Source organism: Microcaecilia unicolor, chromosome 2 (assembly GCF_901765095.1).
Source record: "Microcaecilia unicolor chromosome 2, aMicUni1.1, whole genome shotgun sequence".
NCBI lineage: Eukaryota > Metazoa > Chordata > Amphibia > Gymnophiona > Siphonopidae > Microcaecilia > Microcaecilia unicolor.
In genome coordinates, this window is record NC_044032.1 from 84,816,083 (window position 1) to 84,839,906 (window position 23,824).

The 23,824-nt window shown below is 39.8% G+C and overlaps 1 protein-coding gene across 2 annotated transcripts in view; it reads right to left on the reverse strand.

Moving 5' to 3' along the window:
• Positions 1-6,123: 6,123 nt before the first annotated feature.
• The window catches only part of FGF10 (fibroblast growth factor 10), a 179,891-nt gene continuing 162,190 nt past the window's right edge, over positions 6,124-23,824 (reverse strand). For both annotated transcript variants that reach the window (XM_030193111.1, XM_030193112.1), the window contains 2 exons: positions 13,448-13,551; positions 6,124-7,085 (listed from right to left, as the gene is read on the reverse strand). In XM_030193111.1, coding sequence (XP_030048971.1) covers positions 6,888-7,085; positions 13,448-13,551 — 302 coding nt within the window. In that variant the 3' untranslated portion in view covers positions 6,124-6,887. The remainder of the gene's footprint in view (positions 7,086-13,447; positions 13,552-23,824) is intronic.

Sequence of the window (23,824 nt, forward strand, 5' to 3'; positions counted from 1 at the left end):
TTTAGGAAAATTTATAGCACTGAAACTGTTGTATCTGCTTTGATAGGAATTATTTTGTAAAGATCAAAGTGCAATTGTTATTCAATTTGATTTAAGTAGTGCATTTGACTTTTTTTGGATTTTGAACTGATTCAAATTTGGAATTATTTTGAAATCCAAGGTTCAGTTTGTCTTGGTTTAATGTTTTTTTTTGACAAATCGTTATATACTGTAAAGAAGGATAGATTTTTTCCCCCCAAGAATTTCCACTTTCCCCCTTTCTTTTCAATTTATTGATGCAGTCTCTGGGTGTTGCTCTTTATCAAGCTAATATAAAACATTTTATATATGCAGATGACATTACTGTGATTCTACCTGTTTCTCAACTGTGCTCTGAAACCTTATCTCATATTAGAACTTGTGTTAATATGATAGATAACTGGATTGCATTTCATAGGCATAAACTGAACAAGAGCAAAACCAAGTTTTTTATGGTTGGGTTCTAAAACAGATCTAAGATATGTTGAGTTTATAACGTTAGACAATAACCAGTTTTTGGATCTTCAATCTAAAACTTTGGGGGTGGAGATGGATCATTTATTGTCTATGCATTGTCATATTCAGTTTGTCATCAAATATTCTTTTATAATGCTAAGAAAGTTGAGAATCTTTAGAAAATATTTTAAGTTAGAGGTTTTTAGAGTCCTGGTCTTTAATTCTTCTTAGACTGGATTACTGTAGTATTACATTAACTGTTTGTTCTAAGTCACTTATTCACCGTTTACAACTGGTACAGAATTCTGCTGTTTAGTTGATCTTTGGATTATCTCGATTTGAGTCACTTCAATCTTATTATTCTTAACTTTGCTGGTAACCAGTTGCTGAGAGAATTCAATTTAAATTAAGTATCACCACATTTAAAATTCTTACTGGGGAAATTCCTGATTATATGCTGAATTTAGTATCCTTGTTACAGGGGTCTTCTTCCAGATATAATACTCGTTCTCTTTCAGCTAAGATTTCCAATGTTTAAGAATTTAACATCAATTAAACATCTTACATAATTTATTCAGTACCAGTTAGCTAATTTGTGGAATCAGCTCCCATTGTCTTTGAGGTCTTGTACTCGTTATCTTTTGTTTAGGAAACATTTAAAAGCTTTTTTTATTTGGCAAGGCGGGTTTTTCTAATGTTTAGTTTTTGTTTAGTTTGTTTTGATTTGATTGATTGTAATTCCTGGATTGATTTGTCAAGATCTTGATTGCTGTAATCTATCCTTGAACTGTATAGGTATAAGCGGAATACAAGAACTGGCATAACATAACATATAGATACCTACATTTCTTTTCTCTTGTGTTGAGATGTAATCATTCAGATGCTAATATATACAATACTCAATTCCAACTGTTATTGGCTGTTCAGTGAAATTATTATAACAATATTCAAAAGCTCTCAAGTCAAAATGTCAGCATCAAAAAGTGCCTATATAGTTTATCCAGACCTCAGCGATGCCACTCAGAACTCAATCATGTCATTGCCCTGAGCTTTATGCATCCACCTCATCATCAGTCCTTAATATAGTCAGCTATTTTAAGGTTTTTAATATACATTTTAACCATAATCATCTGCTTTAAAGGCATACATGTTTCTTAATAAAAGATGTCTATATCAGCCAGGGGAAGACATGTCCAACATGTACCATATTTTGCCTATTGGCTTTTTCAAGGAACAGCCCCATTAAGTATCAAGCTCGCCTCTAGACCCCAGCACTTTCCTGGATTTCTTGGAAATGAGATCTCTCTGTCCCTGGATAAGGGAACAAATGGTTTCTCATTTTTACTTTTTTTTTATTGCTCCAGCTTAATTTCTGTAAATACAGATACCTATATTAATGAATTAATATGCCTACCATTTATGTGTTCACACTTATATCATCCATAGACCTGGTGTAAGTGCCCAAGGGGTATATTTACTAAGGTGTACTATAGACACCTTAGTGTTTTTAACGCACGTTAAAGGTTGACACCTTAAACGCTAATGAGTCCATAGGAATATATTGGCATGCTAGCATTTAATGCGCCTTAACTTTAAAGGTGTGTTAAAAATGCTAACGTGCCTTAGTAAACATACCCCCAAGTGTAGCAAGGACACATATACTGCTGAATTCTATGTTGCACACCTAGTGTTCCATGGTGAAATCTAAGGGGTCCTTTTACAAAGGTGCGCTGAAAAATGGTCTGCAGTAGTGTAGGTGCAGGTCTTCGGCGTGTGCAGAATCATTTTTCAGCGCACCTGTAAAAAAGGCCTTTTTTGCCAAAAATGGACGTGTGGCAAAATCAAAATTGCTGCGCGTCCATTTTGGGTCTGAGACCTTACCGCCAGCCATAGACCTAGCAGTAAAGAATTTTTGCGGTAATGACCAGCGCATGTCAGATGCCACTTGGCATGCATCCGATATGCGTGCCAGAAAATAAAAAATATTTTTCAGATGCGAGTAGCGGACGTATGCCAAAATTGAAATTACCATAAGGGCCAAGTGGTAATCGGGTGGTAACTCCAATTTGGCACACATTGGGCACCCGTAGGTGCCTACGCAGCTTAGTAAAAGGGGCCCTAAGTGTATTCCATAACAATGTTTGTAACTTAACCCTTTAGTGTCCAATGTTCCCGTAATAAGCCATATGGGAACAGATTGATGGAAACATTGGACACTAAGGTTTAATTGACTTAACAAGCTAATTGGCATTGATAACATCACCTAACAAGCAATAATGAGCACTAAATGGCAATAATTAGAATTTACATGCAGAACTCACTAAATGTATTCTGTAATCTACTGCACTTAAATTCTAATGCGTGCAGTTCAAAGGGGTATGATTATAGGCAGGGAAATGGGCATTTCTTGGACGTTCCACAATTTATGCACGTAGTTATAATATATAGCTCAGTGCCACATTTTCATTGGTGTAAATGGAGTCGCATAGTTTTAGGCTCTGGGATATCAACTAAGCACATTCTATATACTGCACCTAAATCCAGGTGCCGCTTATAGAATACACATAGCTGGAAATGTTTACTGCGCAGAATTTTTTAGGCAAATATTTTTATGTGCCTTATATAGAATCTGGTCCATAACTTACAGTATTCTGGTGTGCTCTACCCCAGTGCATGCCTTTCTTGCAAATATAAAATTTGTAAGTTGAGCAGGTATTTACAGAATAGTACTTAGGTGCCATGCTAGAATAGCTGCACATATATGAGCATAAATGCTAATATTTTAAACATTTACATGCAAAAAACACACATGCCTCTGTATCACTCCAAGGTGCGACCTTATCTTGTGCATTGCATTCAATTCTGGTCACTCTATCTCAAAAAGATAAAGTAGAATTATAAAAAGGTTCAAAGAAGAACGACTAAAATGATAAAGGGATGGAATTCCTCTCATATGAGGAAAGGCTAAAGAGGTTAGGGCTCTTCAGAAAAAAGACGGTTGAGGGGAGATAAGATTGAGGTCTACAAAATCCTGAGTGGTGTAGAACAGGTAAAAGTGAATCCATTTTTTACTCTTTCAAAAGGTACAAAGACCAGGGGACACTCAATGAAATTACATAGAAATACTTTAAAAACAAATAGGAGGAAATAATTTTACATTCAAAAGTTTCTGGAGAAAAAGTCCATAGTCTGCTATTCAGATGGACATGAAGAAGCCACTACTTGCCCTGGGATTGGTAGCATGGAATGCTGCTACTAATTGGGTTTCTGCCAGGTACTTGTGACCTGGATTGGCCACTGTTGGAAGCAGGATACTGGGTAAGATGGACCATTGGTCTGACCCAGTATGGTTATTCTTATGTTCATAAATGTGAGCACTTAGGTTTTAGAATTGCCTTATTATTGGACTTACCGCGTAACTGTTTCCACTACTCCTGAAGAGTGTGATAACTGGACTTTATTAAAATCAACCCTTTAAATGCAGGTTGAATAGATTGTGGAGTTTGCTACATAAGGAATTGTTGGTCTTTAATCATGCCACGCAAAAGAACAGCCACAGTTGTTTTAGGGGCCTTCATGTAGTTTAAAATGCCAATCTTGGATTAATTTCCTGCTGAAGTGGGAAAAGAACTTCCTTTAACTATTTTACTGACAAACTTTGTATAGGAGATGTCATATGGAAACTCACTGCTAGGTGGTAGAGGAGAAGGATCTCCTTATAGATCCTCCTCTCATTCTGTAGCAAATAGATGAACAACAAAAATATTTCAAATATTTCTGCTAGTCCTGGAAATTCGCACGCTGGACCTACCGCTGGTGCCTGCGCTGGGCCAGTGGTAGTTCCAGATTGCCACACGGTAAGCCCACAGTGGGCTTACCACCACTCAGTAAAACAGTCCCTAACTATTTTGTTGGTGGTATTAACCTGCTGGTAAGGCACTATCATGTGAACCAGAAAACACCGCATTTACTTTTTTCCCTGCTCTCTGCAAATTCTAGGGTGAGCAATTCTGGAAGCTACAAGCTTTTTTTTTTTAATATTAGTTCAATAAGGATCTGATATTTCATACTATATATATATATGAGGATCTTAATTTACAATAGCCTATACATATACAATTTAAATTAAGATCCTCATTCAAATTACAGTTAAGGTCTCAAGGTTGAAAATTGAATTGGTATTGTGTTGTTAATGAGTGTTAGATGTTTATATAACATTGTAATTAAGTATTGTAAGAAAAATATTTTTTCAGTGAGATGAAAATTTTGGGCCCCTTTTGCTAAAGTATGTTATGCAGTTAAAGTGGGAATTAGTGCATGCATGCATGTATGCTAATTCCCAAACTGAAAAATGTGGAATGGGGTGGGGAGGGGAGTTATGGTACTGCATATTAACTGTTAACACAGCGGATAACACAGAGCAGTTAACATCCCATTAGTAGGTGGCATTAAATAGATCCTGATTATCTTCAATGCACTTAAGATACAGTCCCACTTACTCTGTAAAAATCAAGTGTACGATCTCTGTGTTAACTGAATGGGAAGATACTGTGCCTGCACTCAAGTGATGCAGATGCTCTGCAGCTACCATAAGTTAATATAATTTTAACCATTAACATACAATACTGGAATATTCTAACACACTTTAGTAAAAAGAGCCTTAAAACTTACTCTCAAGACATTACTCACTCAAACAGGCAGCCATTCTTCAAGCCATTGTTAATAAGTTTGTAACTTGTTTCTACTCATTCATACACTACCAATGCATTGTGTGTGTTGTGTTGTGTTTGTTTAGTTCACAGTTAACCCCTATGGTAACACTGACTTCAATGTATTGTGTGTATATATATGTGTGTATCTAATGCTATCTATGTAACACCTACAGTATAACAACTCACTGCATGCAATGGACATGTATAATAATGACAGTGTGGGGAAATAGATTACTTAGAAATTCATTAATTTCTAGGTTATAGAGCAGGGGTGGGCAACCACAGTCCTTGAGGGCAACAACCCAGTTGGGTTTTCAAGATTTCCACAACAAATATGCATGAGATCTATTTACATACAATGGGAGTAGTATATGCAAATACATCTCATGCATATTAATTATGGAAATCTTGAAAAGTTGACTGGGCTATGGTTGCCCATCCCTGTTATAGAAGGACCTGTCTGCAGTTTTAAATACTACTACTACTACTTAACATTTCTAGAGCGCTACTAGGGTTACACAGCGCTGTACAATTTAACAAAGAGAGACAGTCCCTGCTCAAAGAGCTTACAATCTAATAGACAAGTGAACGGTTGGTCCGATAGGGGCAGTCAAATTGGGGCAGTCTGGATTCACTGAACGGTAAGGGTTAGGTGCCGAACGCAGCATTGAAGAGGTGGGCTTTAAGCAAAGACTTGAAGATGGGCAGGGAGGGGGCTTGGCGAAAGGGCTCAGGAAGGTTGTTCCAAGCATAGGGTGAGGTGAGGCAGAATGAGCGGAGCCTGGAGTTGGCGGTGGTGGAGAAGGGTACTGAAAGGAGGGATAAATAACATCCCTTAGGTGAGAATAACCTAAAAATACATTAATCATACCTTGCTGCTAAAGTGCAAAAGAGGTTAGATAAGAAAAAAAGCAAAGACTAATTAAATTAACCAGTATATATTTTTTTCACATAACTGTACCCACACATTTGTTCTGTTTTATGTTTGGACAGCTAGGTACACTTAGAAGTTTTATTCCAAACAGCGTGTGCAGTGTTAATATTGCATAAATGATGTGTTGAATATCAGAGAAAACAAACTGTGGAAAACATCTTTAAAACAAAAGAAAGATATTTAACATCCTATTAAATAAATAACTTAGAAAGAAACAGAAAAGGATGAAGGCAGAATATACAGGAATACCATATTATCTGTTTTGTTAGAACAGTTTTAAATATGTTTACATTTCTTAATCCTATCCAGTCTTCCATGATGACACTCCAGAAATTCCGTTATTCTTGCATGTGATCCAAGTGCTTCATTAAAAACATTTGCACGTCTTAACTTCTCAGTGGATCATAATGACGATCTTTGATATGAGTTAATATGCCATAAATAATTTTCCGCAAAAATCATTCTAATGATTATCTCAAGTTCCATCTCAGAAATTTTAGAAAAACGTATTGTTCACACTATGAGTTGCTTCCATCATATGTGATCTAATCTGTATCTTGAGTATAAGATATGATACACAAATAATTAAAGACAATTCCCAAGTCCATAAAAAATCCAAATGACTCAAAATTCCTCCATTTGTCAAATCCAAAGAAGCATATATTTGCTTTGTTCCTTTGCCTGCTATGAAATGTGACACAAGTATTTGTGACAAAAATGTTTTTAAAAGCCACCTGTTCTTTGCATCAGCAAAACAGTTCCTTCATCTAGGAAAGTACTACAATTGGAAGAAAATGAGCAGAAGTGTTTTTCCTTCTTGTTCTCTGTCCTCTCTTTGGTGCTCCCTTTCCATTCAAAGCCACAAACATTTGTCGTCCATTGTGCTTCCAGTTAAAGGATGAATAGGTATTGTATCCATTTTCTTCTATTCTTTCCTTTAACTTGCAGTCATTGTTAAATTCTTTCTGTGAAAAAAAATAGTAGTTGCATGTTAACCAAATATGTCCTGTGCATTGATAGCAATATGTCGTAGCAGAGTTTAAGGAAAAAACGTTCTTTGTATATGAACAGCACATTTTCAGTTAAAGTAATATTGGAATAGATGATTTATTAAAGTCTCAAAAATGCAAGCTTTAGGACACAATGGGGGCTCATTTTCAAAGCACTACTTTTCATAGACTACTGTGGAATTTTGTAAGTCTTAAGTGCTTTGAAAATGAGCACCAACGGGTCTATGCAATAAACGGCATCTTATTTTTAAACATGCAATTCATGTGGAGAGTAATGATATAAAACTAGTTATGAAACCTATTTTAAGCTTACTCTATAAAGACAAATAGGTACCTATATAGAATATGAATGCAAATGGCTGAAAATGCACATATATTAAGGCATAATCACCTATAAACAAAGAGGAGGAAAAAGAAAATTTTCACTCAAAAAATAGTTAATCTCTGGAACTCATTACATAAGTACATAAGTAATGCCACACTGGGAAAAGACCAAGGGTTCATCGAGCCCAGCATCCTGTCCACGACAGCGGCCAATCCAGGCCAAGGGCACCTGGCAAGCTTCCCAAATGTACAAACATTCTATACATGTCATTCCTGGAATTGTGGATTTTTCCCAAGTTCATTTAGTAGCGGTTTATGGACTTGTCCTTTAGGAAACCGTCCAACCCCTTTTTAAACTCTGCCAAGCCAACCGCCTTCACCACGTTCTCCGGCAACGAATTCCAGAGCTTAATTACGCATTGGGTGAAGAAAATCTTTCTCCAATTTGTTTTAAATTTACTACACTGTAGTTTCATCGCATGCCCCTAGTCCTAGTATTTTTGGAAAGCGTGAACAGACGCTTCACATCCACCTGTTCCACTCCACTCATTATTTTATATACCTCTATCATGTCTCCCCTCAGCCGTCTCTTCTCCAAGCTGAAAAGCCCTAGCCTCCTTAGTCTTTTTTCATAGGGAAGTCGTCCCATCCCCGCTATCATTTTAGTCGCCCTTCGTTGCACCTTTTCCAATTCCACTATATCTTTCTTGAGATGCGGCGACCAGAATTGAACACAATACTCAAGGTGCGGCCGCACCATGGAGCGATATAACGGCATTATAACATCCTCACACCTGTTTTTCATACCTTTCCTAATAATACCCAACATTCTATTCACTTTCCTAGCCGCAGCAGCACACTGAGCAGAAGGTTTCAGCATATTATTAACGACGACACCCAGATCCCTTTCTTGGTCCGTAACTCCTAACGTGGAACCTTGCATGACATAGCTATAATTTGGGTTCTTTTTTTCCCACATGCATCACCTTGCACTTGCTCACATTAAACGTCATCTGCCATTTAGCCGCCCAGTCTCCCAGTCTCGTAAGGTCCTTCTGTAATTTTTCACAATCCTGTCGCGAGTTAACGACTTTGAATAGCTTTGTGTCATCAGCAAATTTAATTACCTCACTAGTTACTCCCATCTGTAAATCATTTATAAATATATTAAAAAGCAGCGGTCCTAGCACAGACCCCTGAGGAACCCCACTAACTACCCTTCTCCATTGTGAATACTGCCCATTTAGCCCCACTCTCTGTTTCCTATCCTTCAACCAGTTTTTAATCCACAATAGGACTTTTCCTCCTATCCCATGACTCTCCAATTTCCTCTGTAGCCTTTCATGAGGTACCTTGTCAAAACACCTTTTGAAAATCCAGATACACAATATCAACCAGCTCGCCTTTGTCCACATGTTTGCTTACTCCTTCAAAGAATTGAAGTAAATTGGTCAGGCAAGATTTCCCCACACAAAAGCCATGCTGACTCGGTCTCAGTAATCCATGTCCTCGGATGTGCTCTGTAATTTTGTTTTTAATAATAGCCTCTACCATTTTCCCCGGCACTGACGTCACACTCACCGGTCTATAATTTCCCGGATCTCCCCTGGAACCTTTTTAAAAAATGGCCGTTACATTGGCCACCCTCCAATCTTCCGGTACCACGCTCAATTTTAAGGATAAATTGCATATCACTAACAGTAGCTCCGCAAGCTCATTTTTCAGTTCTATCAGTACTCTAGGATGAATACCATCCAGTCCAGGAGCTTTTCTACTCTTCAGTTTGCTGAACTGCCCCATTGCGTTCTCCAGGTTTACCGTGAAGTCAGTAAGTTTCTCCGACTCGTCCTCTTGAAATATTATTTCCGACACCGGTATCCCACCCAAATCTTCCTCGGTGAAGACCGAAGCAAAGTATTCATTCAATTTCTCCGCTACGTGTTTGTCTTCCTTGATCGCCCCTTTTACCCCTCGGTCATCCAGCGGTCCAACCGATTCTTTTGCCGGCTTCCTGCTTTTAATATACCGAATTTTTTTTTTACTATGCTGGAGGATGTAGTAACATAGTAACAGCAGTTATTTATTTATTTATGTATTTGTTGCATTTGTATCCCACCTATTTGCAGGCTCAATGTGGCTTACAGTATGCCATAATGGCGATCGCCGTTTCAGGGATGAGAGTTACATTGTGGTATTGTATTGAAGTTCATAGCTGATAGAGTGAAATATGGGTTCAGTTAGACAATCAAATGTAGAAGTTCTTCTACATTTGATTGTCTAACTGAACCCATACTTCACTCTATCAGCTATGAACTTCAATACAATACCACAATGTAACTCTCATCCCTGAAACGGCGATCGCCATTTCGCCAAGTTCTTTATGGCGAAATGAAGTGGTGCAGGAAGGGTGTTGTCTGGAGTGTTTATAGTGGTAGGTTTATTCATGTTATATTGTGATGAGAGGATGAGACACTGTATTTTTTTTGCATTGAGCTTTAGTTGGAAAGCATCTGCCCATGAATTCATTGTTTGGAAGCTGTGTTTGATTTCATTTGTGATTTCTATTAGATCATGTTTGAACGGGATATAAATTGTGACATCGTCTGCGTAAATGTACGGATTGAGGCCTTGGTTGGATAGTGATTTGGCCAGGGGTGTCATCATTAGGTTAAACAAAGTTGGTGATCTGGGTTTAAAAAACATATCTGGGTTTAAACAAGGTTTGAACAAGTTCCTGGAGGAAAAGTCCTAGTCTGTAATTGAGGTGGACATGGGAGAATCCACTGCTTGTTCCAGGTTTGGTAGAATGGAATGTTGCTACTAATTGGGTTTCTGCCAGGTACTTGTGACCTGGATTGGCCACCGTATGGATATTCTTATGCTGTTATGTCCTTAACAGCCCTATATCTGGTGTAAATGTTTACACATAGAAGTTAGCAAAGAGGTTGGAAAGGAAGACTAATGCCAGGCAGATTTCTTCGGTTTGGGTCCCGTAAATGGCATAAAGAGATCAGGATTGAGGCTGGAGTGGGCTCTGATGCAAATTCCAGCAGTTGGGAAGTACGACCAGTGCCAGGCAGACTTTTGCTGTCTGTGCCCCAAAACTGGCAGGGAGAGATGGTGATAAAACATACCAGTATTTAATCATGATTCAACTCTGGCTACCTTGAAGGGCAGACTGGATGGATCATGCAGGTCTTATTTGCTGGCACTTACTATGCTACAAGGTGGCTAATTTTCAAAAGAGAAAAATGTCTAAAAAGTGGCATAAAGCAGCATTTTTTTTATTACATTTGTACCCTACGCTTTCCCACTCATGGCGGCAGACAATGGAGGGTTAAGTGACTTGCCCAAGGTCACAAGGAGCTGCCTGTGTTGGGAATTGAACTCAGTTTCTCAGGACCAAAGTCCACCACCCTAACCACTAGGCCACTCCTCCACAACATTTGGATGTTTTGATTGCCAAAATGTTCAAATTGCTTTTTTTGAAACCTAGTTTGCAGATGTTTATCTAAGCATTTCATCTGCAGCGCATCCAAATCACAAGAGGACATGTCAGGGGAGGGGAGGTGTTGGGGTGGGATTAGGGTGTTCCATAATGGAACAAAACAAAAATGTCCAGGACTAAAACTAAGACATTTTGAATTAGACCTGTTTTAATAACAACTAATCCATAAAAAAGTGCCCTAAATGACCAGATAACCACTGGAGGAATATAGAAATGACCCCCTCTTACTCCTCCAGTGGTCAATGACCCCCTCCCACCCCCCAAAGCCTCTATGACAGCTTCAGATGTTATGGCCAGTCCTATTAGAGCAGCAAACAGGTCCCTAGAGTAGCCTAGTGGTTGGTGCAGTGAATTGTGAAGAAGGGGACCTAGACCCATAATTCACTCTGTTATACCCATTTTATTCCTATGGGTCCTGCTGCAGATAACTTGAGCTAATCTTTAGTAAAAGACCCCCTTGGACTTGTTTTTTTTTCAAAAATGGACCAAAAAGATAAATGCACAGCGCACAAAAACATCTAGCAAGATGTTTTGCTGTTTCAAAAATCGCTATATTCGCTATTCAGATTCTGGACGCTTTGAGCAAAACGTCCAAACTGGGACTTAGACATCATACTGAAAATGCCCCTCCACATGTCTGTACATGATAGTATTCTATAATTTTTTGTATGTACCTGTGTGCTCCACCCACACTCCACCTGGCAAAATTTGCACCTTCAAATCCTGGTGAGTACTTTTCCACTAGTCAGTATCAATCAGCTATCATTCACACATGTAAGTAGCCACTTATGTGTGCAGATGTGTAGATTAGCATCATTTATACATCTTCCTGATGCCTAAAACTAAGTAGCTTCTTATAGAATTACCTCCTGAGGGCTATATTTACTAAGCTCCATGAGAGGATAATGTGATAGGGGTAATTCTGTAACTGTGCATCTATACATATATGCCTCAACCTAGTCCTCAGGACACACCCAGCCAATCAGTTTTTCAGGATACCCACAATGCATAAGCATGAGATATATTTGCATATAATAGAGGTAGTGCATGCAAATTTATCTCATACATATTCATTGTGGGTATCCTGAAAAACTGAAAATCTGACTGGCTGGGTGAGTCCTGCAGACTGGGTTGAGAACCCTTGGCCTAGAGGGACCTGAGAAGAAATTAGGGGGTTCTTTTACTAAGGTGCGCTGAAAAATGGCCTGCAGTAGTGTAGGCGTCTGTTTTGGGTGCATGCAGATCCATTTTTCAGTGCACCTGCAAAAAATGCTTTTTAAAATTTTTGCCGAAAATGCAGAAGTGGGAAATAAACGACAGCTAGTCAAGCTTCTGGTTCAACCAATCCACCTTATTCTTTGAATGTATAAAAAGTCTTGACACGGCAACCGTGTTTCGGCACACAAGATGTCTGCCTCAGGAGCAGAACCGCAACAAGGCATGTTGTTTTACCTTGCGACACTGAATCTTTCAGTTTTGAAACCGCTTATCCTTCAGACAGTGCCCGTATGAGCACAGTCTTTTTAAAGACCCACACAGAGCCACTTGTTGAAATCAACAAAAATAGACTCTTGAGGCAGGCATCTTGTGTGCCGAAACACAGTTGATAAATAGACTCTATGCCAGTGGTTCCCAAACCTGATCCTGGAGGCACCCCGGCCAGTAAGGCTCTCATAATATCCACAATACATAATCATGAGAGAGTGCATGCAAATCTCTCTTGTGAATATTCATTCTGGATATCCTGCAAACCTGACTGGTTGGGGTGCCTCCAGGACCAGATTTGGGAACCGCTGCTGTATGGCATAGGATGCACCCAGATCTCTACTTTCTTATTCCTCTTTCTCTATCTCCTTTCTCTATCTCCTCACAGACTGTGCAGTTTTCCAATGTTCTGGATAGTTCCTTCTTTTCTCTCTAGTGTTTAATGCTCTTTGCTCCTCCTCATATGTTCCTCATGCTCTAAATTTCTCAACAAGGCAAATAGGATGTACCCAGAACTTGGACCCTATCACATAGGTTATCAGCATGTCTGCTTCTGAGTTCCAATCTTTTGCCCAGTTCAGATATGGAACTGGTTGCAGCCTCTCAGCTGAACTCCTTCTAGGCTTTAGTTTTTTTTCCCCTTATTTCTAATTACTGAGGATGTACTGCTATCGGGCTACTTGTCTATAACAGACCACCCTTTCATTACTATGACTGAAATGCTCTGGAGCAGGGACTCAGAATAATCCTTCTGCCACTGTACAGAAGCCACATTGTGGCGTTTTGCTAAATATTGTTGAAAATGGATAATGACCCGACCAAGTTTCTATCTTTTTTTTCTTTTCTTACTTTATTGATTTTAAATATCCTGTTCAGTTCCGTTCTTCCTCTTATTAGTAACTGAGCCAATTATTTTGACAATAATATAGCCATTAGTTATGTGAGGCACACTTAACCTTTGATTACTTTAAAATGAGAAAACAAAAAGCAGAATACTCACAGAGCCATAGATTTTTCCTTTTTTGTTCATGGCTAAGTAAAAATTGCTTTTAATGGCTTTAACCGCCACAACGCCAACATCCACTGATGTTATCTCCAATACACCTATAATATAAAAATCAGAAGTTCAGTAAATAGTGTCTGTAGAGAAACATGAATTTTAAAATGATGAGAGCACTGATTATCCAATCATAACACAGAAAGAAATTCTATTAAAGCCTAAAAAAATAGCAAGGTCTCAGTTCTTAGACCATACTGAGGACAATTTTCAAAAGACAGTTACTCACTATTCCTTTTAGGCTTCCTCGGCTGGCATCATGATTGTTGCAGTTGTCCGGGTCTTGCCACGTCCGAGTAAGTGGATGAAATGCCAGTTCCACTTATTCAGATGTGTCAAGACCTGGATAACTGCAACAATCACAGTTACTCACTATGTTTAGAGAGGACAATTTACCAAGGTTCTCCTTGGAAAAACTTTGCTTACACATGTGAAGATCCCTATTTGCAAAATGCCTGATCACCTGTACAGATAAAAGAATCCAGGCTAGCCACAGTGCCATACTACTGAATTTTATCGCTATGTAAGTGGGTTTACTTTGGGGCTAGGAGTTAGGGCCTTTCTTGACCCATCTGCTACTTTTGACACTGTTAATCACCATTATTTTCTGGTATGCTCTACCAGAGTTCTCTTCTATCAGATTTCAGAGTTCTTGTCTATCTTTGTTTTCTTCTTACTACTCCCATCACATTTTTAATGTATGATCTGATTGATCCTTCTCCACTGCTACCACACAGTTGGTTGTACCTCAGGGCTCTGTCTTGGGACCTCGTTTCTCTCTCTATGTACTTGTTCCTTTGGTGCTCTGATCCCCCTCTTATGGTTTTCAGTATTTTCTTTACACTGATGACATCCAGATATACCTCTCTACATCAAAACGTTTCACCAGAAATCCAGGCCAAAGTCTCAGCTTGCTTGTCTGACATTGCTGCCTGGATGTCCCACTGTCCCTGAAACAGAGCATGGCCAAGACAGAGCTTCCTATCTTTCCACCTAAACTCACCTCTCCTCTTCTCTATTTCTGTGAATAATGCTGTCATCCTCCCTGTCTTCTCAGCTTGGAACCTTGGTGTTATCTTTGACTGCTCTCCCTCTTTCTCTGCACATATCCAGAAGACAGTTGAAATAAGATTCTTTGTCTATAAGATCACCAAAATTGTCTCTTTTCTTCTGAGCACACTACCAAATCCCTCATCTACATTCTCATCACCCCTTCCCATCTTTAGACTGCTCTAAACAACTTGCTTCTCACAGGTTTCCCACTGAACCATCTCTCTCCCCTTCAATCTATTCAAAATTCTGTTGCATGACTTATCATCCACCAATGTTGTGACACTCAACCCCCCCCCCCCCCACCTTTTTCAAGTCATTTCACTGGCTCCCTACCACTTCCACATACAGTTCAAACTACTCAATTAATTTACAAGTGCATTCATTCTGTAGCTCCTCAATATCTCTCCTCTCTTCTCTCTCTTAATCCTCCTTGGCAACTCCACTCATCAGGTAAGTCACTTATCTGTGCCCTTCTCTACCACCAACTCCAGATGCAATTCTTTCCACCTTGCTTCTCTGTACACCTGGAATAGACTTTGTGAGTTGGTACATCATGCTCTTTCTCTGACCCTATTTAATCCATGCAAAAAGTCCACCTTTTTGAGGATGCTTTTATTTTTTAATCCCTTATTTATCTGTTTAATGTCTATTTTGTATTAAATCATTCCCACAACAAAATGAAACTCTATAATTTCATATTTGTCTTGTTGGTCTATCTTAAATAGATTGTAAGTTCTGTCAAACAGAGTTTTTCTCTCAAGTGTTTATGTACAGTGCTATATATGTCTAGTAGTGCTATAGAAGTGATCAGTAGGAGTAGGAGTTGGTCTGGAGAGGGGAAGTACACACAGAGCCTTCATTTTGAAAGACCTAAATCTCTGTGGTGACATCTGCAGTTGCTTTAAAGCACCGTCAAGTATATGTAGGTGCCTTGCTCTTGCTGTTTGTGGCCAATGGCATTTTCAAAGGGAAACCCCACGCCAGCTTTCTGTTTGAAAATTAATTTGCAGTATAACAGGTTTGGAACGGCATTTTAAAAAGGATGTCCAAATCAGAACGTCACAAATGGATGCCCATCTCACATGTATTTTAGAACAACCTATTCAAAAATACATGTGAGATGGACGTCCATGTGCTAGAAACATCCAGTATGAACGTCCATTTAACAAACTGAGGGGCCCTATTACTAAGCAGTGGTAAGTCCACCGTGGGCTTACTGCACACCAATCTGGAGCTACCGTTGGCCCAACGTGGGTGCTGGCAGTAGTTCCAACCCCAGTGTGCGGCATTTCTGCCTCTAGTGGAACTATTCAAAAAATATTTCCCAGGGGGTTACCCAGCGGTAATCAGGCATGTTACCACCAGGTTAGTGCAGAAGCCCTTACCGCCACCTCAATTGGTGGTGGTAAGTGCTCCTCACCACATAGCCACGCATAAAAGCAATTTTCCCACATGGCCATGTAATGTTTTGGCATTTTTACCTGCTTCGATAAAAAGGGCCTCAGTGTGTGGCAAGCAAGGCCTCTGCGGCTAGCGCGGAATCTTTTTGACTACAGTTTAGTAAAAGGGGCCCCGAAACATCTAAATTATGAATGGGGGGGGGGGGGGGGGTGAAGAATGGACATGGCAGTGGTGTAGCTACAGGAGGCCATGGGGGCTGGCCCCCCCAAATGGATCCAGGGCCCCTGGTTTGGCTGGCGGGGGTCCCCAACCCCCACCAGCTGAAGCATTTCTTCAATGTTGCTCTCTATATATTGCCTGCCCTGCTTCCTTCTCATCACGTGCACGTTCGGTCAAATCCCATGTCAACTGTTTGTGATTAAATTTTAAATTGTGAGCCCTCCAGGAACTAAAACATAGCTACCATACCTGAATGTACACCACTTCAATAGCCTTCAGGCTTGCAATGAGTCCTATATATTCAGGTACAGCGGGTATTTTTCTGTCCCTGGAGAGCTCACAATTTAAAAAACAAAGAGCTTATGTGTGATTTGAATGTGAGTCAATTGACTCTCAGTCCACTGCATTCACAATTAGACTACTCCTCGGCCCTGCACGCTGCTCTGTTAAGAATGCCCATAATACCTAAAGCTGTCATAGAGCCTGGTATACTTTACTGGTTTCACATTCAGATAAGAGGGAGGGGGCAGCAATTACTGGGGGGTTAAGGAAGTGTCATGCCTTAATCCCTCCAGTAGACAGCTGCTCAATTAAAGCAACTTTCTGTAACTTGGACGCGACAAGTACCAGGTTTAAATAACAATGTCCATCCTTTCAGACATGGGTGTCCCTTTCCCTGCTATGATTGGAGTTGGACGTCCATATTTCAGGCTTTCTCTAGTACCACCCTGACGATGCCCAGACCACATCCCCTTGCCATATGAACATACTGTGGCATCAGACATCCATATCCTGCCTTTGTAAAACTGGGATTTCCATGTCCATGCCCCAAGAAAAGAATTATACTCATACATAAAAGGCAATATTTCAAAATTGTCGTAACAGAAGACTAACATTTCTAAGTTTCTTTGCTTTGGGGAACTTATTTTTGAACTGACATTTTTATATGTAGAAAAATTGCATTGTTCTCTTATAAAATTGACAGCTTTATAATCCACCCATTGTACCAAAAAATAATTATATTCCTACTTGGAAATTTGGGGACATTTTTCAGAGCACTCCTCAAAATACACAGATGCAGCACTCCTTTCATGTAAGACCTTATGGTATGCCTGGAAGATTTAATCCTCCTGACCACTTCTAGTAGAACATTCATGTTTTGTTTCAATAAAACTACTGGGAAACAAAACATATATGAAAGGCCTGATCTGAAATATGGTTTTCAGGAATATATCTGAGAAGATGTGGCCTTCCAATTGAAACATCTCATTAGAGTTATTATATACAGAAAATCTTATTTCAATTGTAGCAGTATATCCACATTTTCTTTTATTTTCTACAAGTATTATTTTTAAAGTCACTGTTCATACTCTACGTATGCCATACATTCACTGTTCAAACTCTATGCCTGCCATTTAGTGTGAGGTAAAGAAAGTTGGTTCTGCCTTTCCTTCAGTACTGTGTCTCCTGTATTTTGGAGAAAAGTATAAAGTATAGAAGTCTCTATCTCTTATGACCTAGGGTCTTCCTCTTTGTTTAACTCAGAGGAATACATGTGAAAGGAGAAGAGTTACAGGATCCTAAGGAGAGCCTGCTGTCCATACCAGGGGGGGATATGTGATAGCTAGCTAGGTTATTCAGCTAGAAAAGCAGTTGATCCCAATTTGGCTGTGCTTACCACAAGATAAGAGAGAAAGCAGAAGCAGACAGATGACTAGTTCACAGAAGGTCTAAGTTGGAAGGCCAACAGAGAATAGTTAGAAGACCATCTGAAGCTTCAAGGATTCAAGCAAAGGGTCCCAGAAGATTGAAACTGTATCAGAGTTTTGATCCCCTCAGGAAGGTGAGAGGGACCGAAGAGGTATAAGCCGGCTCTATCACTTCAGTAGCCCAGTGCATTAAAGAAGCAGTCTTCTGGTGGATCCTCAACCCACTGGCAAGTGGATGTTAATATTTTGATGAAAGGAATTTATATTTTCTCATTATTTTGAGAAGGAGAGTTATTTACCAATTTTGTATCTCCTACAGGAAATATATTGTCATAGTGGAAAGAAAACAAAGGGTAGGGTTAAATGACCATTTCTCTCAATAAAGGAGGTTGAATAGTGGAATGCACCAGGGATCTGCACTTGGACTGGTGTATTTAACATTTATAAATGATCTGGAAATCAGAAAAAGTGAGGTGATTAAATCTGCAGATGATATAAAACTATCCAAAGTTGTTAAAACACATGTGGACTGTCAAAAATTGCAGGAAGACCTTAGAAAATTGGAAAACTGGGCATCCAAATGGCAGATGAAATTTCATATGGACAAACATTGGGAAGAATAATCCAAATCATAGTTACCTGATTCTAGGGTCCATCTTGGGATTCAGCACTCAAGGAAAAGATCTAGGTGTCAGTGTAGACAATAAGGAGAAATCGTCTGCCCAGTCTGTGGCGGCGACCAAAAAAGCAAACAGGATGCTATGAATTATTAGGAAAGAGATAGTAAATAAGACCAAGAATACTATAATGCCTGTTTTGCTCCATTGTGCAACCTTACCTTGAGTATTGAATTCAATTCTGGTCACCGTTTCTCAAAAAAGATATAGTGGAACTAGAAAAGGTACAAAGAAGACCAAAATGATAAAGGGTATGGAACTTCTCTCAAATGAGGGATGCCTAAAGAGGTTAGGGCTCTTCAGCTTGGAAAAGAGATGGACGAGGGGAGATAAGATTGAGGTCTACAAAATCATGAGTGGTGTAGAACGGATAAAAGTGAGTCGATTTTTCACTGTTTCAAAAAGTACAAAGACCAGGGGACACTCAACGAAAACTTTTAAAACAAATAGGAGGAAATATTTTTTCACTTAATGAATAGTTAAGCTCTGGAACTCACTGCCAGAGGATGTGACAACAGCAGTTAGCATATCTGGGTTTAAAAAAGGTTTGGACAAGTTCCTGGAGGAAAGGTTCATAGTTTGGTATTGAGATGGACATAGAGAAGTCACTGCTTATCCCGGCATTGGTAGCATGGAATGTTGCTACTATTTTGGTTTCTGCCAGGTACTTGTGACCCATATTGGCCACTGTTGGAAAAGGGATACTGGGTTGAATGAACCATTGGTCTGACCCAGTATGGCTATTCTTATATATTTTTTAAAAGTATGTTTCTGTTGAAGTCTAAGACACTTGACACTGATGAACTCCCCCCCCCCCCCCCCCCAAATTCTATAAAAGCTGCTAAAAATTGCATGTGCAATTTAATTGAATAACAAGTCAATTAGGACTTACAATTTACACTCCAGCCCATCCATATATTCTAGTCTAAAGATGTGAAACAAAGGCTTTTGGGCTTTGAGTTTACATATTCATGTTTCTCTTAGTTTTGCTTAACTTTAATATATTTATTTTAGGGGAACAACCAATAAAGAGGTTTTACTTAATGCTATTCCATTGATCTGGGCTAGTATTTTTCTAGAATTGAGTGCCTTTTTTAAGTTGCCACTCAGTTTAAGTTTTGAAGTGATTATTTCTGGTCCTTTTTACTGTTTGGTCCCCATTTTTGTATGTAGCACCTCTGACTTTGATAACATTGCCCACCTGATCTGCAGCTAAACTTAATGTGCGTACTGCCTGTTTACGTATGCCTTACACTGAGCTCCTACTTTACCTCCAACAGGCACTGGCTCAGAAATAATCTTATGACACATCAACTACCCCTTATGGAGGAGATTCTATATATGGCGCATAAAAAAATTGGCACGGAAATCAGTGCCGACTTAGTGTATTCTATAAGCAGCGCTTAGATTTAGGCACGGTATATAGAATATGCTTAGTTGATATCTCAGTGCCTAAAATTATGCACCTCCATTTATACCAACGAAAACGTGGTGTAAATCCCAGCACATAAATTTAGGCTCACTGGGCCACAATCTATAACTACGCATGTAAATTTCAGAATGCCCACAAAATACTCATTTCCCTGCCCATAACCATGCCCCTTTTGCCTGCGCAGGTCAGAAGTTAGGCGCACTGCATTACAAAATGCGCTTAGCGAGTTGTGCGTGTAAATTCTAACTATTGCCAATTATTGCTCATTATTGCTTTTAAAGAGCTGTTATCAACGCTGATTAGCTTGTTAAGCCAATTAAGTTATGCATGTTGTTATAGAATATACTTGGATTTCGGCGCTGATCTCTAGGTGTGCTATATAGGATCTGGGGTATGTGCTTCCCCCTCCCCATTGTCCTATCACAACCATTGTAGTTCCCCCTTTTCCCCTCCTTTATCACGTCTGTGTTTTTATAATGCTGTCCCTGTCTTAGACTGTAAGCCCTTGTCATCTACATCAAATAATCCTCCCCAGAAAAGTATATTGATATATGTTCAACAATAATGTTTTTATTCATTTTTTTGTGAATTTTTTTATGCATTAACTATTTTACAAGCAGTGGAATAGCATTATGGGAATGAGATCTGAGATGCGGCAAAGTGATATGAGCAGCTAAGTAGTTGCTCATTATTTTGTTTGAGTTTTGAAATAAACACATCATTAGGTTGGAAGGTTTTTTTTTTAGCTAATGATGACAATTTGTACTCCAGGAAATTTAAGGCGCTCTGCCTAGCAAAGGAGTCAGATTAGGCTTTTTCCTTCCTTTTTGCAAAATGTTTAATGCATGAAAAATTCACAAAACATTTATAAAAAATTGTTGTTGAACATATTTCACTTAACATTGACATTCACACTTCAGGCAGCCCTTAACACATACTTAAAATTTTTTAAATAATTCAAACAACAATTTCTTTTTTGGAATAAAATTTGGCTGCAGCTTTATTTCCAAATATTAATAAATTCATTTACTTAACATCAACTTAGTAACATATAATTTTCCACCAGGTTAACTTCAGAATGCGGTTAATAATGTTAAGCCCTTCGGTAACGAACTGGCTCACTTTCTCCCCACTTCACAGTGTGATTAATAATAATGTTAAGCCATTCGGTAACAAACTGGCTCACTTTCTTCCCCCCTTACCCCCCTCCCCCCAGGTGACTTATGGTACCGTCAAGCCACCTCTTACTCATGGCGGTTCCGCCCACGAGTTCATTTCCATTTCATATATTTCATACAATTCCTTTAACCGCTTCTGGTGCCTCTTAAACCCCTCATCCAGGCACCCCTTTCCATTTAAAAGCTGCTACCCTTTACCCCCAAATCCTCCACTTTCCTTAACCATCTCAAAATTTTGTCCCCACCCACACCCCCCCACCAAGGGCGGGCTGGGATGGGTCTTTCACTCCCTCCTATTCACCCTAACCCTCTCCTACCTAACTAAAAACTAATTCTGAGCGCCCAAATCTTCCCTATCCTAGCACTTCCCTTCCAGCCAATCCTATCCCTTAATTCCTACCCAATCCCCTTTCTCCCTTTCCTGTTGCTAACCTAAACACTAACTACTTCCAAACTAACTCCCTCCTGCAACTCCCCCCCCCCCTTTCCTTTCTTCTTCTGGCTGCCTGGCTTCAGTCAATGTTAACACCAGTGTTGCCAGGTGGGCGGTTTTACCGCCCAATTGGGCGGTTTTCCGCGCCCCGCCGCGGGAAATTTTTGCCCGCGGCGGGTTGCGGTTTTTTGGGCGGTTTTTTAGGCTTCCGGGCGGCTTTTTGGGCGGCTTTTTGATTTTTTGCGGCCGCGGGGGGCGGGGTTAGTGACGTTTTTGGGCGGGGTTAGTGACGTTTTGGGCGGGGCCGATGACGTGGGAGGCGGGGCCGATGACGTGGGAGGCGGGGCCGATGACGGGGAGGCGGGGCTGATGACGGGGAGGCGGGCCCGATGACGTGGGAGGCGGGGCTGATGACGGGGAGGCGGGCCCGATGACGTGGGAGGCGGGGCCGGTGACGGCGGGGGCGGGGCCGGTGACGCGGGGGTGGGGGTGTCAGGGGCGGGGTTTGTGTTTGGGCGGGTTTTGGGCTGGTTTCTGGCCCGGATTGGGCTGGAAAAAAAATTTCTACCTGGCAACCCTGGTTAACACCCTCACAGCTTAACTGTGAGGGCTTCCATACTTTTCTAGGGAGGATTATTTGATGTAGATGACAATTGCTGTATCATTATCCTCATAGACCACTGTTAGACTGTAAGCCCCCCCCCCCCCCCCAGATGGCACTACCGATGGGCAGGATAGTAAGTCATAAATAAACCTGAAACTACACTCTCCCCTTGAGCAAGATAGGCTATGTAAACAAAGAAGTTGCTTTCTAAGGGTTTCTTTTACAAACCTGTGCTAGCGATTCCCACGCGGCAAATGAGAGGAAGCCCATAGGAATTGAATGGACTTCCTCTTATTTACTTCACAGGAATTGCTAGTGTGGCTTTATAAAAGAAGCCCCATCTTCATATTTGGAACCTTCTTATTCTGAATAAAGACTGAGCACAGATAAAAAATGTTATCTTTAAACACATCTGAGTGACAGCATTAAATTAAATCTATTGCATATGTTAATATGTCTGATTTACCCCAGTCGATAAAAAAACAGTGGTAAAGTACTATTTCTTTATAAACATTTAGATAACCTAAGAGAGTCCTGGCTGCATTAAGTTGGTAAAGTTGTTCTTGGCAACTATGCTAACAATTTTGGGAAATTGTAGTAACAATTGATGCCTGGAATGTATTTGACTTTTAGATATCAGAAGCACAATGCTGTATTTTACTTGAATTGGTTGTAATATGTATAAAATAATTCTGTAAATGTAAAGCTTTTCTGTAAAACAAACTTTATTTGCCTAATACTAATCTGTTGACTAAAAGAAGTTTCACTTACAATTAAAAAAAAAAGACAAGTTATTTTTTTACATTACTGTATTGACTTGGTGCAATGGATCACATTGGTACCTATCCTAGACTTGCCAAAATGGTGAACAATTGCAATATCAATAAGAATTAGATTGGACTTTAGAGCTCATTTTCAAAGTAGATGGATGTCTTAAAATATCTACAAAAAGGTCTATCTTCTAAAAATCTCCAAATCCTAATTTTGGCAAGTCAGAATTTGGACATTTCAAAGTTCAGTTCATGCAAATAGTAAGGGGGCATGTTGTGGGCAGACTAGGGAGGCCCAAAACAGGGATTTTCAAATGGGAAGAAACGTCCATGACTAAAAAGAAGGATGTTTTATCTAGTCCTGTTTCAGTCACGCCCAAGTTACAAAAAGTTGCTCTCGTTGAGCAGCTGGCCATGGGATGGATTAAGGCATGACCCCTCCTTAATCCCCCAGTGGTTGTTGCTTCCCCCCCCCCCCCCCAAAAAAAAAAAAAAAAAATTTAAACTGGAAAGGAAAACCAGGCTCTATGTCAGCTACAGGTATTATAGCCATTCTGAACATACCAGCAAGCAGGTCAGAGTAGTAGCCTGTAAACCAAGGGATCTGTGTTCAAGTTCAACTTCAGAGCCTTTCAAAAACAGAATACCTACTGTACATAAATATATGACACCTGAAAGCCTATTGAAGTGGTGTACATTCAGGTACAGTAGACATTTTTCAGGTCCTGGAGAGATCACATTTACAAAAAAATTGTTATATTGAGATTTGGACCTGTGTTCCATGTTTCACAGTCCACTGCATTAGCCACTTGGCTATTCCTTGGTTCTGCAGGGGCATCCGTGT